The sequence below is a fragment of the Rhinolophus ferrumequinum genome, chromosome 5 (genome assembly GCF_004115265.2).
Source record: "Rhinolophus ferrumequinum isolate MPI-CBG mRhiFer1 chromosome 5, mRhiFer1_v1.p, whole genome shotgun sequence".
Classification (NCBI taxonomy): domain Eukaryota; kingdom Metazoa; phylum Chordata; class Mammalia; order Chiroptera; family Rhinolophidae; genus Rhinolophus; species Rhinolophus ferrumequinum.
This window is the reverse complement of record NC_046288.1, coordinates 86,447,019-86,462,661: the sequence shown is the minus strand read 5'-3', so window position 1 is coordinate 86,462,661 and position 15,643 is coordinate 86,447,019. Positions and strand designations below refer to the sequence as shown.

Below are 15,643 nucleotides of genomic sequence, written 5' to 3'. Positions count from 1 at the left end.
TCTCTAGAAAATGGGGTGTGGCCAGAAAGGGGGCTGCTCCCTCCCATCACTCAACGCGTATTCTGAGGAACTTGGTGCTAAACCATTTGTGGATGACCTGCTTTTGGGTTGGGGTTTGGTTCATGGCAGAGCAACTTCCTCGCTGATCTGTTGAAAGTCAGCTCTCCACACGCACACATACTGTGTTTTGCTGTGTACAATGCACTGCCGTGTGTGATGCGCACCCGTGGTTTTCGCCCAGACTTTCAGGGGAAAAAAAATCTTTTGATTTAATTTTGTAATCCACATTTTTATTTGTTTACATTTAGTGCTTGTTTTTTGTATTATAAAGGAATTTTTAGCATTTAGTTTTTAACATACAGCACAAGAAATTTTATGTAACAAATAATTACAAAACACTAAAACAGGTACCAGGTACAAGAAATTTTATGTACTGGCAACAAATTTACGATATTTACCCATCATATAAGGCCAAGAACTCTCGTAGTTGCAAGTTCGTTGTAAATTCAACAAAACTGATTTTCGTATTCCAGGGTGTTATTTTGCATACGGATATCGCTATTGGTTTCTAGAGTTACACTTTTAACTCATAAGCATAAATAAAAGAATTAAAAACATTTATATAGACACGGAATTAGTACTGCCCATGTGTAATGCGCATCCTTATTTGTTCCTCACAAATTTGGGCAAAAAAGTGTACATTAGACTTGGCAAAATATGGTAAAAGGAACCTTTCCCTCAACCCTTCTTGGTTACCCAGTGGTACAGTTTATATAGGAAAGAGCACCTTTTTCAAAATAAAAAGTTGCTTTTCTGTCATCCTTCTAAGGTGACCAGTTATTATTGTTTTTTCGTATTATTTTGAACTCAGAGTTAAATACATTTAATGTGTTTCAAAACATTGCGGTTCTCTTTTTTGTTACTTACATTGTCCCATCTTTGACCAGTGGGAGCCTCTCCTGAGCTGGAAGTTTGACAGCTTCCAAGCCATCTCCCACGAGGAGATGACTTCTAGGTTCATCTTGTACATTGTCTGCCCCAGATCTGGAACCAACCATTTCGCTAAGAAACCTTGAATTCTTTTTGTGTGAAATGGAATTTTTGTGTGGGTGCTAGGGATGCACGTTGCTACTGGGTTAGCCATTCTTTCTAGGCTTTTAGTTGATGGAACTAGGAAATCTGTATTATCTCGTGAATTATATGAGGTCTGACAATTAAGTTCGCGAACTCATCCTAGAAAAAGTGCTACATACCTCACTGCTGAATATCACTACCTTTGAAGGACTCCCCTTAGGAAGCTATGTACCAACGCCAGTGCCTAGTCCACCCTTCAGAGCAATTTTGGAACTCTTTTTCTGGAATGGCCATCAGAGCTTTCGTTGCATTACCCTTGATGTTCTGAATGTCGTCAAAATGTCTTCCTTTTAATATTTCCTTTATCTTCAGTTAAAGAGAGAAGTCATTGGGGGCCAGATCAGGTGAGTAGGGTGGGTGTTCCAATACAGTTATTTGTTTACTGGCTAAAAACTCCCTCACAGACAGTGCCTGTGGGCTGATGCATTGCCGTGATGCAAGAGCTATGAATTGTTGGCGAAAAGTTCAGGTGATTTTTGTCTAACTTTTTCATGCAGCCTTTTCAGCACTTCCAAATAGTAAACTCAGTTAACTGTTTGTCCAGTTGGTACAAATTTATAATGAATAATCCCTCTGATAACAAAAGAGGTTAGCAACATCGTTGCAATGAGTTCTCCAACTTAATTGTCAGACCTCCATATGCTGTTTTAGTACATTGGCATCATAAGTATTCCAATTAAAATTCAATCTAAGGGGTTTTTACTCAACCTCTTCTATCTAACATCTAACATCTCTCCTTTCTTCCATAACAGGAATTCTGGTTTTCAAGGATACCAGGAATAACAAAACTGGACTACTACATGATTACTCATTTGCTTTTTCCCACATATCACACACAGTACCAATACCAATACCATACCAACTGTTTTAAAATAGTCATACTCTGTGTTGTCAGCATACAACCATTACTTACTACGATCTCCCCCTTATAGCGTTCATTTAATGTTATAATGAATAACTTAATTCTGTAATAAATATACGTTTAATGCTCACCACCAGTCTTTGTATCAATGCCCCCTACTCATTCTAGTTTTCTGAAGTTCCTTCTATAGCAGACTTCTTAGAAGACACTTGTGGGAACAATACCCTTGAGTCCTTTCATGCTGTGGCTCTCATACGTCAGTGTTAATTTGGTTAGTTTGGGTATAAAGTCCTTGGCTCACATTTTCCTGTCTTACGTATTTTAAATACCGAATTCATTTTCTTCTGGCCCAAAGCATTGTTACTAAAATTTGAAGACAGCCTTTCTATAAAAGCGACTTTGTCTCTTTTCCTGGATGCACCAACCGTTTTCTTTACAGTCCAGCAATGTTACCAAAATGTCTTATTCTGGGTTAATTTTCTCAGATGATGTGCCTTTCTAAATCTTTTTAATTTTAGCAGTATTTTATTGAATTGTTGTTTAGTATTCTCTTCTCTTGCTTTTGTTTTCTTCTTCAGGGCTTCCTGTTATATGCATGTTGGATTTTCTTGGTGTGTCTTTTTTAACTGTCATTTTCTCAGATCCTTTTTATAGCTTTCTTCATTTCTTTGTGATTAAAAAATTGTCCTTTTACCTTCTTTCTCCAACTTTTCATTTAGTGTTTCTTTTTAAATAATTTTTCATTTATATTGAATTCCTTTTATGTTATAGACCTCGTTTCTGAAGTTTTCTAATGATATTAAAGTTTTTTCATACTTTTATGAAATGCCTTTCTTTACCTTGTTATGAAATACAAGGTAATCATTTTCATCTGTTTTGTGGACGTGTCTTTCTTGTGTGCTTTCATTATCTGTAGTCATTCTGTTTTTTTTTCTTGTCGTAATTTTTGTATGGTGTATGAGCATGATATTTTTCTGTTCATTTTTACATGATACCAGTTTTTCTGGAGGAGCATGGTTCAGGAAAGCTTTGTAAATGTCATGACTCTAGGGCTCCCTCTTTTTTGTTTTTGTGAAGTGCTAAAAATATGGCGCTTATTTAATGACATCGGGTTTTGTTCCCCTCCTGACTTTTATCTGGACCTTTGTTTTTATTTCTGATAGTCTGTGGTACTCAGTTTGGGTTCTGATTTCTACAAATTTCTTAGTGTGAGACTTGTCCTGAAGGACAGCTTTGGATGGTTAGTTTGGAGAATTTTTGAGGATTAAAGTGTGCAGAACTCCCCTTGGTTTCAGCTGCTGTTCTGAAATTGGCCTTCCAAGCTTTCTAGTGAATCCTTGTTGGTTCTTCTGGGAGTCTCAGGTCTGGCAGATGTTCCATGCTGATACCAGGCACTCTGTCATGTCAGCCCTGCCCGCTTATATTTTCCGTTTCATGGGCTTACCTTGTTAACCTCATTTTGTTGTAGCTGCCATCCTGGGGTTTGGGGTTTTGCTCTCCTAGTTGCTCCAATTAATTTTTTTGTATGGGGTTCAGATAGAGATTTAAGAAGATTCAAACACTGTACTGCCACTGCCACCATCTTCTGAAAATCATTTTTTTTTTTTTTAAAGATTTTATTGGGGAAAGGGAACAGGACTTTATTGAGGAACAGTGTGTACTTCCAGGATTTTTTTCCAAGTCAAGTTGTTGTCCTTTCAGTCTTGGTTGTGGAGGGCACAGCTCATCTCCAGGTCCAGTTGCCGTTGCTAGTTGTTGCAGGGGGCGCAGCCCACCATCCCTTGCGGGAGTCAGACCGGCAACCTTGTGGTTAAGAAGACGCGCTCCAACCAACTGAGCCATCTGGGAGCTCAGCGGCAGCTCAGCTCAAGGTGCCATGTTCAATCTTAGTTGCAGGAGGCACTGCCCACCATCCCTTGCGGGAGTCAAGGAATCGAACTGGCAGGCTTGTGGTTGAGAGCCCACTGGCCCATGTGGGAATTAAACCGGCAGCCTTTGGAGTTAGGAGCACGGAGCTCCAACCGCCTGAGCCCCCTGAAAATCCTAAAAAACAATTTTTAAAAAGTAAAGATCTAAAGTAGAAGATTGACATCTTGGTCAAGGTGACAGATATGTGGTTCTTTGTATTATTCTCTGAACTGTTCTGTATGCCTGAGACAGTTCATCACTAAAAAGAGAAGAATCTAACCTAGCAACGTGTAATTGTGTCAGGACCAAGGGGGGCATGGAGTCAAATGCTGTTTTCCTTTCTTTCCATTGTGTATGTTTTTGTTTTTTTCCCTTTTCTTCCTTTATTGCACTGGTTAGAACCCCCAGTACAGTATTCAGTAAGAATGCACGAGTATGCATCCGTGCATTGTTCCTGATCTTAGGAGAAAAATATGCGGTCTTTCCGCATTATGTTTGATGTTAGTGGTGAGTTTTTTTGTAGATATCCCTTATCAAGTCGAGGATGTTCCCTTGTATCCAAATTTTCTGAGAGCTTTTGTCCTGAATGGTTATTGAATTTTGTGAAATGCTTTTTCTGCATCTATTAAAATGATTCCATGATTTTTCCTCTTCATTTCTACTAGGTGAATCTATTGATTGGTTTTTGAATGCTGAATAACCTTGCATTCCTGAGAGAAACCTTCCCAGTCAAGATGTGTTATTCTTTTTATATATTGCTGGATTATGTTGCTAAACTTTTGTTAAGTGTTTTTTCATCTGTGTTCATGAGCAATATTGGTCTGTTTTTTCTTGTAATATCATGTAATATGATGGCTTTGTGTGGTTTTGGTATCAAGGTGATGCTGGGCCTGATAGAGTCAGTTGGAAAGCACTCTGAAGGATTCCTCACATGTGTGATAGAATTCACAATGAAGTCGTCTGGGCCGGTGTGTTCTTTATAGGAAGGGTTTTAACTGCAAATTCAGCTTAATGGCAATAGGGCTGCCCAGGATATCTGTTTCTTACAGAGTGAGCTTTGGTAGCTCTTGTCTTTTAAGGACTTTGTCTATTTTATCTAAGTTAAAAAAATCTGCTGGCATAGTTGTTCATATTATCCCTTTAATGTCTGTAAGATATGTAGTGATGTCCCCTCTACTTCTTTATACTAGTAATTTTTATCTTTGCCGTGTTTGTTGGTGAGTCTAGAGGTGTGTTTTGTTTTGTTTCCATTTCATTATTTTATTTTTAATCTTCTCAAGATTAAATCGGTTTTCATTATTATTTTTCTGTTTGACTGATATCCACTTTTATCTTCATCATTTCTTTTTTATTTTTGGATTTAATGAGTGCTCTTCTCTTTCTAGTTGCATAAGGTAGAAACCTAGATCATTTTTTAAAAAGTCTTTCTTTTCTGATAAATGTCAATTTCTAATATTGTAAATTTTCTTCTAAGTATTGCTATGCTGCATCGCGCACATTCTGCTACCTTTTTGTTACTGATTTCAACTTGTGCTAATGTTGGGGATGGGGAATGCCATCTTTATGAAAGTCTTTGAGTTTTTGAGACTGACTGGTCAAGTGTGGAAGATTACTACCCCAGAACCGTTACTATTTGATTTACATTTGGTAAGAAATAGTAAATCTTTGAGTTTTGTTTTTCTTTATTTCAGGTCTGGGCATGGTGACACCTGTGAATGACCTTAGAGGATCTGATTCGATTGCCTATGACAAAGGGGAGAAATTATTGCGGTGTAAATTGGCAGCGTTTTACAGACTAGCAGATCTCTTTGGATGGTCTCAGCTTATCTACAATCATATCACAGTGAGTAGTAAGTGGGACAATAACTGAATGGTACCGGTAGATGGAATAGTGTGTGTCTGGGCCAGCTGTTTCCCTTTAGGAGACCAGGAAGCCTCCGAACTGAAGCAAGTGTTAGAGCAGCTTTCTTCTGATTCCTGACTGCAGAGGATAGTCACCTGAGATCTAGCCAGTCTGAATTAAAAATTAAGAGAACTGGAAGTTTTTAAAACTCCTGTCTTGCATGCTAACCTAATAAATGCGTGATTACTAAATTATAGGCAGTTCCTAACATTCTCTTTATGCCTAAAAACCCAAGAATGAAGTTTTTTTTCTCCTACTCTGATCAGAGCCTTCTATCTCTCACATTACTTCTTTAGCTACTCCAGTTTTAGCCATTTTTCAACATTGCCAAGACCTCTGTTTTCTTCAGTTCATTCTTGCAATAACTATTTACTGGGCATCTGCTGTAAATAATTATTGTTCTGTAGGAAGATTGTTCCAGCTCTGGGTAATAACAGTGAACGAAGTAAGTCCTGCCTTTGTGCATCTTCCCTTCCTCATCCCCATGCATCAGCCCATACTCACTCCCTCTTTTGTCCAGCTTGAATCTCATGGACCATCGTTTCTGGAACTCTGTTTGTCAATATCATGCTTTCTGTCCCTGGACCTGAGCGGCCAGATACTGCTTCAGAGAGCCTCCCAGCAGAGCCCTTTGGCTTTGTCCATAGATTGACAACCTCGGTCTCAAACGGACTCACAACACTGCCCCACAACACTGGCAGCTATAGGGCATCTCTTACAAGCCCACCAGCATTCTCCACTATTTCTGCTGTCTTTGAAATAGACCTTCTTCACCCAGCACGTGACCACATTGTGTCACAGAGAGAATGGGAGCTCCTGCTAATAATGTCTGTGCCCATTCTCTACTCCTGACCACCTGTGACAGTGTTCTGTCTATGGCCAAACCATTTCCTGGCTTAGAATTCCACCCCCTCTGCCTTAGATTCCTAACGCTTTGTCAGGTTTCTCTTTTTTTTCTTTTGTGGAGATCGTCTCTTTTTTTATTTTTATTTGTGTATTGGGGAATTTTGGGGAACAGTGTGTTTCTCCAGGGCCCATCAGCTCCAAGTTGTTGTCCTTCAATCTAGTTGTGGAGGGCGCAGCTCAGCTCTAAGTCCGTTGCCATTTCAATCTTTAGTTGCAGGGGGTGCAGCACACCATCCCATGTGGGAATTGAACCCGCAACCTTGTTGTTGAGAGCTCACGCTCTAACCAACTGAGCCATCCAGCCGCCCCTCTGGAAGCTCAGCGGCAGCTCATTGTCTTCAATCTAGTTGTGGAGGGCGCAGCTCACTGGCCCATGTGGAAATCGAACCGGCAACCCTGTTGTTCAGAGTTCCCGCTCTAACCAACTGAGCCATCTGGCTGCCCCTGGGATCATCTCTTTTTGAATTGCTTCCTTCCTTTGACTTCTAAATTTGTTTCAATCTCTGTTTTTTCATTTGATTTATTGGGCAATTTTAATTACCAATATAGTGCCTGCTTATAGGAATAAGTGTACCTTACACAGATGTCTAAAAGAAGAAGTCATAAACCTGCCAAAACTCATCTCCTTTGAGGCGACCAGTGTTGCCAGCCATTTAGGTGGTTTTACACTTTTCTCCATACTTAGCACACACACAGGTGTTTTCACACGTGGATTTATGACCAAAGGTGCTTAGTAGTAGATCAGCTCCATGTTGCGTGGGAATGAATGCTGAACCTCTGGGGGAGGGAGTGTGGAGCCTACCCGTGTGACCAGTGCACGGTGTTTCTGGGGTGGGATACGGATCTGCCAGAGATGCTGAGTTACCTCCCCTCCGTCTCTCCTCCATGCTGCCACTAAAGTGAACTTGGCAAGATGCCGTCGTGTCCACACTTTCATGCTTGTAGAATGCCCCCCAACCCCCCAGCACGCCTGCTGTGTTTCCCCGTGGCAGTTACCCCATCCGTACTGTGCGTGTACTTGTTTGTCAGCATCTCTGCCCACGATTAATGTCAGCTCTGAAAGGAACCTCTGCTGTGTCTCCTGCTGTGTGTTCCCAGGACCAGGAGCTGTGCTGGGCACAGAGGAGGTGTCCAGGAAACTCTGGGTGAATGACTGAGTGAAACCCCCAGCTGAAGTGAAATTCTGCCTCAGTAAACTGATCGAACAGGAACCCCATGATGCCTATTGATGCTTGGCCCGTGGGGCCAGTTAGCCCACCACAACTGCCAGCTCTCTTCCTGGTGCCTGCATGAAAATGGCCACTAGCTGGGGCTCATTATACTTGACAGAGTGCTCTGTGTAGAGATTGAATGCTAAATGGTTGTCTAAAAGTTAGTTCCGTGAAGGTGTTACAGCTGTGACAGGAAATGCAGGTTTTAATAAGTGTCACACTCCGGACGTTGTACATGCTGTTTACCATTAGTCCTATTATGAGTGCTATTTACGTAAGTTTGAATTGCTTAAATTGCTTGTTTTTTTCCTCTTTAATTATTTAGAACTTGGGAGAATTAAAATATTAGTGAAGTGTTTACTTTTCTGTAAGTGATCTATTTGGGACTTAGTAATGAGTAAAAAAGAAATTCAAGTCACCAAAATATTTCCTATATCTTGTGAACTAGAGAGTCTTCAAGGCGGAAAGTTTTTGTTCCTTAACAACTTTTGGCATCCAGTGTTTAAATCTAGGTGTTATATAGACACTTAACAGAAAAGAACTTAAACCATATTTATCAGTGTCACTAAAAGTGCTAACAGGTCATTGTGCCATTTCTTTCAAAGAGCCCATAGGCATTTTCTGCTAAAGGGCTTTAAAACTGCTCACAGCTGTTAGAGGGCCGGAGGTGATTGTCTGAATTAGATCTCTGTGTTTAGATTACACAGGACTTAAAGAACATTTGGGGGATGTCAGAAGACAGGGTGGCCCAGTGGCACTTTGCTGACCGCAAAGCCTTTCCGTCCCTAAATCCGTCTGGGTGTGGGTGGGGAGCGCGGTTCAGCTCCACCTGGCCTCGGAGGACGTGGTCTGGAGCTCGCCTTTGTGACCACACTGCCACTGTACTTCTGGGGTCTTGATACGAGTCTTGGCCAGACATGCTGCTTTTCAGTGAGTGGCCTTAAGGTTAAGGGTAGGGTATTAGAGGTTGTTCTTTGTACACAGAGAAGGCATGAGAAGTGTGGGAAGACAGGCAGGGAGGCCCGCGCTAGTCCGTCGGGGACTAGAAAACTGACTTTACAATGTCTTCTCGTTTTTCACTTTAAATCTGAATTTAGCACTTTTCTTCTTTTTGCTTCAGACTCGGAAAATTGTATATTTTAAGCTTTTTCCATTAAAATCTATAGATTGGTTAAGCTCACTCTTAGAAATACTGTTAAGGAAGTTAAGTTGAAGGAGAAAATGTGATGTATTTACAAATACATGTACTATAGCATTACCTCTAATAATGAAAAATTTTAAGAGTCTAAACATCCAGCAGTAGCTTGGAAATGGCTCAGTTATTCAACATCAATTTGAGGGAATGTTATACAGTATGTAAAGTAATTATAAAGACCATGTGAAAACACGAAAATGAAAAATAATTATTATATGAGAATGTAAAATATATTCTGCTTATAGCTGTATGAATTATGTGTGTATATAGACAAGGAAAAAAGAAGTGAATAAAAATGGCTACATAGTATGTTTTTTCTTATTTTTCACTAGACTTGACACTCAGTATTTATATTGATTTCAGGTGTACAGCATAGTGGTTAGTGGTCAGACATTTGTATGATTTAAGAAGTGATCCCCCCAACTAGTCTAGTACCCACCTGGCCCCGTACATAGTTTTTATCATATTATGGACTGTACTCCCTGTGCTGTACTTTGCATCCCCGTGCCTATTTTGTAACTACCAATTTGTACTTCCTAATCCCTTCACCATTTTCACTGAACTTCCCCCCCATCCCCCAGTCTGGCATCCATCAGTTTGTTCTCTGTATCCATGAGTCTGTTTCTATAGCATTTTTTAAATGTGGACCCAAATAGCATGCTTCTAAAATTTATATGGAAGAAAAAAAGTCAAGAGTAGCTACGACAGTCCTGAAGAACTAGGTAAGGAGATTTTTTTTCTTCCTATCATATGTCAGACTTATAAAGTGGTGGTAATTAAAATAGTGTGCTTTAGGTAAAGGAGGAGACAGACCAGTGGAACAGAACCGAGAGCCCAGAACCAGGTCTCACATGTTGAAATCAGATCCACAGTTGGCATTGCAGATCAGCAGGGAAGGATGGACGGGGCAATAATTGGTGCTGGCACAGTTGGACTGAAAACCAGCACTGGAAGACTGTACTGAGGTCCTGCCTTCGAGTGTGTACTCGCAGGCAGCTTTCAGGAATTAAGGGTCAAAAGTGAAATGTGATACTTGAAAATTTTTAGCGTCAACATAGGTGAAAGTCATTGATTTTTTTAACCTCTCACTTAGGGAAGGATGTCTTACACAAAAGTACCGTCGTAAAAGATGGATAAATTTGACTACATTAAAATGAAGAGATTTCTTCTTATTAAAAGACATCATAAAGAGAGTAAAAGTAAAAGCTGCAACTTGGACAATTTTACTTCACGGGTAGTTAACAAAAAATTAGTATCCAGAATAAAGAACTATCAATAAGAAAAGGACAGATCAGTATAAAATGGAGCAAAAGACAAGAAAGAAATTTCACAGAATGGGAAATAAGAATGGCTCATAAAATTATGAAAAGTTGCTCAAGTCATTAGTAACCAGGAAATTACAAATTAAACCCAAATTAAATGGAGAGTAGTGGAGTTGTGATAGTGGCAACGAGCACAGAGAGAAGGTCATCGAAGTACTCGGATTCTCGCGGCTGTGCAGGGATCTAACTGCCACCATGTCGAGCTAAAGGGCAAAGACCCAGACCACCAAGTCCCCCAGCACGCAGCGAGGTGTGTTCGCCATGCTTTGCCAGTCACAGATTCAGGAATTCAAAGGGGCCTTTAACATGATAGATCAGAACAGAGATGGTTTCACTGACAGGGAAGATTTCCGTGATATGCTTGCTCCTTGGGGAAAAATCCAGCTGATGAGTATCTAGATGTCATGATGAATGAGGCGCCGGGGTCCTGTAAATTTCACCATGGTCCTCACAGTGTTTGGTGAGAAGTTAAATGGCACAGATCCAGAAGATGTCATCAGAAATGCTTTTGCTCGCTTTGATGAAGAAGCAACTGGCATTGTGCAGGAAGGTCACGTGAGAGAGTTGCTGGCAACAGTGGGAGATCGGTTTACAGATGCGGAAGTGGATGAGCTGTACAGAGACGCACCTATTGACAAAAAGAGAAATTTCAATTACATTGAGTTCAGACGCATCCTTAAACATGGAGCAAAAGACAGAAAAGACTGAAAAGAATTCTAAATTTCAGCCAAACTTTCCTTGTCGCCACTTTGGGTTTTCGGAGACTTTCTCGTAAAGCCTATAGCGTGCCCTACCTTTATAGCTTTTGCCTTTCTTGTATTTATTCTCAGCCATTTTGGGCACATGCATCTCTATAATCAGACAGGAAATGGGACTTTTTGTCATTTTCAGGATAGAAAATAGGGTAATTTAACTTACCAGCCCCCCACCCTCAAAATAATTGCAGTCTATACAGAGTCAGTATATGTTTTCAGAGAAAGTTGTGTACTCAATATTTTTCTGAAACTTAATCAAAGTTTATGATAAAAAAAACAAAACAAAACCCATCACAGTGGAATACTATGTCACAGACATCTGATTTTAATTTTTGAAAAAAGATGGTTGTAGAAGCACAGAACTCATATCCTACTGGTAGGAGTATACATGTAGTTAGGCCCTTTGGAAAATAAATTGGTATCACCTCCTAGTTTATTGCCCTGGAGAAACTTGAACATGTACACTAGGAGACCGGTACAAGAATGTTCATAGCATTGTTTTCAATAGGAAAATGGAAACCATGTCCATTGACAGAAGAATGGCTACATAAATTGTATATCCATCCAGTGGGTACTACACAGCAATGAATGAATAAATTATAGCTTGTGTATCATAATCTGGAGAAGGCCCCAGAATAATGTTGGCAACTCAATAACAAAAAAATCTGATCAAAAAATGAGCAGAGGACAGGAAAAGACATTTCTCCAAAGAAGGTAACACAGATGGCCAACAGGTACATGAGAAGATGCTCAGCATCACTAATCATCAGGGAAATGCAATCAAAACCACGGTGAGATATCACCTCACACCTGTCAGAATGGCTGTCATCAGAAAGTCAACAAACAACATGTGTTGGCAAGGCTGTGGAGAAAAGGGAACCCTCGTGCACTGTAGGTGGGATTGCAAATTTGTGCAGCCTCTGTGGAAAACAGTGTGGAGGTGCCTCAAAAAACTAAAAATAGAACCTACTTTATGACCCAGCAGTTCCACTCCTGGGTATTTGAAGAAAACGAAAACACTAACTCAAAAAGACATATGCACCCCTGTGTTCACTGTAGCCTAACTTACAGTAATAGGCAAGATATGGGCACAACCTAGGTGACCATTGATAGATGACTAGATGAAGAAGATGTGGCACATGTATATACAATGGAATATTACTTGGCCATAAAAAGAAGACCTTGCCATTTGTGGCAGCATGTATGGACCTAGGTGGTATTATGCTGAGTGAAATAAGTCAGAGACAAATGCCATATGATTTCAACTATATGTGAAATCTAAAAATACAAAACAAAACTAAAAAACAGAATCAGAAACAGAGACCAAAGGGATGGATGCCAGAAGGGTGGGGGTGGGGGATGGATGAAAAAGGCGAGGGAATAGAATCGACAATAGTGTGATAAGTGTGCACGGTGACTGGACTTCGTGTGGTGGTCACATCATCGTCAGGCGTCAGGTGTAGAAATGGCGACTCACTGTATTGTACACCTGAAAGTAATATCATTAATGTATGGTGCGCCAACTGTAATTTTTAAAATGTTGAAAACAGTCACTGAAAAATACAGTATGATTCCGATTATATGAAGTTCATAAACAGATAAAAAATAGTATATTGCTTAGGGGTAAGGTAAAACTATAAAGAAAAGAAAGAAAATGCTTAGCACAGAATTCAGGGTAGTGGTTACTTCTGGGGGGAAGAGAAGTGGAGCGTCAGAGGTATTAGACTTTCTATTTCTGAAGCTGGTTAAAGGTACAGGGCTGTTTGATGTATTATACTTAAACTGTACACGTACCCTCTAAATACTCTTTATATGTATGTTTCAGAATACAAACTTTTAAAATAAGCAAAAATATCTGACATATTTTTTATTTCCAACCTTAGTTTTTTTCATTCCCACTAATAAATACACAAAATAATTCCTTGTTTTATGTTTTGTTTTGACCCAACTAGGGAATTGGGACAATTGCATAGTTTTGTTTTAATTTAAAAGATTAGCATTTAAAATATATTTTTTTTTTTAATGAACTGACTAGAAATAAAAAGCCTGGCTAACTCACCATTAATGGAAAAGTATTTGGGGGAAAGGTGGAAATCGTGTGTACATTTTTGAAACAACCTAAAGAGAGCAGAGAGCTGAGTAATGGATTTCTGGAGAACAGGTTCAGTTCAGTGATGATCATGGTTTATGACTGCTGCTCCTTTACGGCTGTCAGTCCCAGTGCTTCGCTGATATCCCATCTTAGGTGTCAGGAACCAGGACACCCAGAGCAGCATGGCTAGTTGTTGGCAGAGCTGAGGTTGTAGCTTGAGCCTTAAATGACTATGGGTCTCCATTATATTGGACTGAAGGAGTCAGGTGAGTTTAGCACGAAGACAGAGGAGATCGGAGTTCAGCTATCTGAGAATTAAACTGCAGAAAGGGGATAGAGCTTGTTCTGTGTCACATACTTGAAGCAGTGGTAAAAACCTCAGGAAGACAGTTCCTTCCGCTCAGCGAGAGAGAACATTTTAATGATTAGATCTCTCCAGCTTCCATTTATTTGCCGCTGTAGCCCATCACCCAGAACATACGTAGTAGGTGTTCAGTGACTTTGCTGAATGAAGAAGTGAGGCAGGCCATGTGACGACGTGGTAACTGTCCCCATGTGTGTGTTTCTGTTTGGTCCATCACGGAAGAACGCACTGCTCCGGGTAAGAAGTTGGACTACACATCTTGAGGCCTTTTCAACAAGCACTGAAGTCCACCTACCTGACCCTGCTCAGAATTCTTAGCCCAATAGTATATCCATTTTAACTTCCCAAAATAATAGCTTTGGAAAGTCTGTAGCGTTTTCCCCCAAATCATCATGAAAACGAGACTGAATTTCTTTGAAGGCAGGCCTCATCTTTTTTCCTGCTATATTATTAGCATCTAGCACAGATACACAGCATGGGCCAAATCTGTGCTGGAGGAATTGCGGATTGAAAACTAGTGTGGAAAGAGCAAACCCGGGAATGATGACGCTGTGTCGTAGAGACTCTGAAATGGATTAGGCAGGAAGGAAGCACTCTCTCGTGAGATTTTTTGTGATTGTTCATTATCCTACAGGTTTTTAGTACTAAAAACAAACCCATTTTATTTTTTAAAAGTAAGTTTTGGGGGCTGGCCTGGTGGCTCAGGCGGTTAGAGCTCCATGCTCCTAACTCCGAAGGCTGCCAGTTCGATTCCCACATGGGCCAACGGGCTCTCAACCACAAGGTTGCCAGTTCAATTCCTCGAATCCCACAAGGGATGGTGGGCTCCACCCCCCTGCAACTAAGATTGAGCACGGCACCTTGAGCTGAGCTGCAGCTGAGCTCCCGGATGGCTCAGCTGGTTGGAGCGCGTCCTCTCAACCACAAGGTTGCCAGTTCAACTCCCACAAGGGATGGTGGGCTGTGCCCCCTGCAACTAGCAACGGCAACTGGACCTGGAGAGGAGCTGTGCCTTCCACAACCAAGATTGAAAGGACAACAACTTGACTTGGAAAAAAGTCCTGGAAGTACACACTGTTCCCCAATAAAGTCCTATTCCCCTTCCCCAATAAAATCTTTAAAAAAAAAAAAATAATAAGTTTTGGCTTTCATGATGGTGTACCCGAGGAGTTACACCTGTCTGCACAGGATACCGGTCTGGTGGCCACCAGGGGTTTTCTTTATAAAGTTAGTGATCTTGAATGGGACCAAGATACACTTGACGTACTTGATAAATTGCTATGGTCAGTTTCTCCAAAAAAAACCCGTGAGGTTGTGGACTGAAAGAGATGCAAATAATTTCAGTTGGATATTTGAGCTAATGTAGTCATTTCCCCACAGACCAGAGTGAGCTCCGAGCAGGAACACTTTCTCATCGTACCTTTTGGACTTCTCTACAGTGAAGTGACTGCATCCAGTTTGGTAAGAATGTCCTTTTCCTATTGGGTATCACGTATGTGTAGGTCATACTATATAATTAAACACCTAACCCCATCAGACATCTAAAACCCAAGGAAGAGGGAAGTCTATGTTTTGTGTGGTTGACTCAGAGAAAGACCTTTACAATTACTTACAAACACTTTAAACTTTGATTTAAATAATTTCTAGTTAGGTAATTTAAAATCCTCTTGACATTTAAAATTTTTGTTTTCTTATTTTCAGGTCAAAATCAATCTCCAAGGAGACATCGTAGATCGTGGAAGCACTAACCTAGGAGTGAATCAAGCCGGCTTCACGTTGCATTCTGCGATTTATGCTGCACGGCCGGACGTGAAGTGTGTGGTGCACATTCACACACCAGCAGGCGCCGCGGTGAGTGTGGCCGTTCCGGTAGCGACTTCCGTTCTAGAGCTGGTTCGTGAGTGGCACTTCACATTTCCTCTCAGTTGCCCTCTTGTTGCTGCAAGTCAGTGAACCTTATTTTGTTGGATTAAAAATTTTTTCACTCACTA

The 15,643-nt window shown here is 40.6% G+C and overlaps 1 protein-coding gene and 1 pseudogene across 7 annotated transcripts in view; both read left to right on the top strand.

Moving 5' to 3' along the window:
• ADD1 (adducin 1) overlaps positions 1-15,643 on the top strand; it is an 88,030-nt gene that overhangs the window by 50,191 nt on the left and 22,196 nt on the right. For all 7 annotated transcript variants that reach the window (XM_033105423.1, XM_033105427.1, XM_033105425.1 and 4 more), the window contains 3 exons: positions 5,596-5,747; positions 15,033-15,113; positions 15,354-15,503. In XM_033105423.1, coding sequence (XP_032961314.1) covers positions 5,596-5,747; positions 15,033-15,113; positions 15,354-15,503 — 383 coding nt within the window. The remainder of the gene's footprint in view (positions 1-5,595; positions 5,748-15,032; positions 15,114-15,353; positions 15,504-15,643) is intronic.
• Positions 10,628-11,162, top strand: LOC117021975 (myosin regulatory light chain 2, smooth muscle minor isoform-like; annotated as a pseudogene).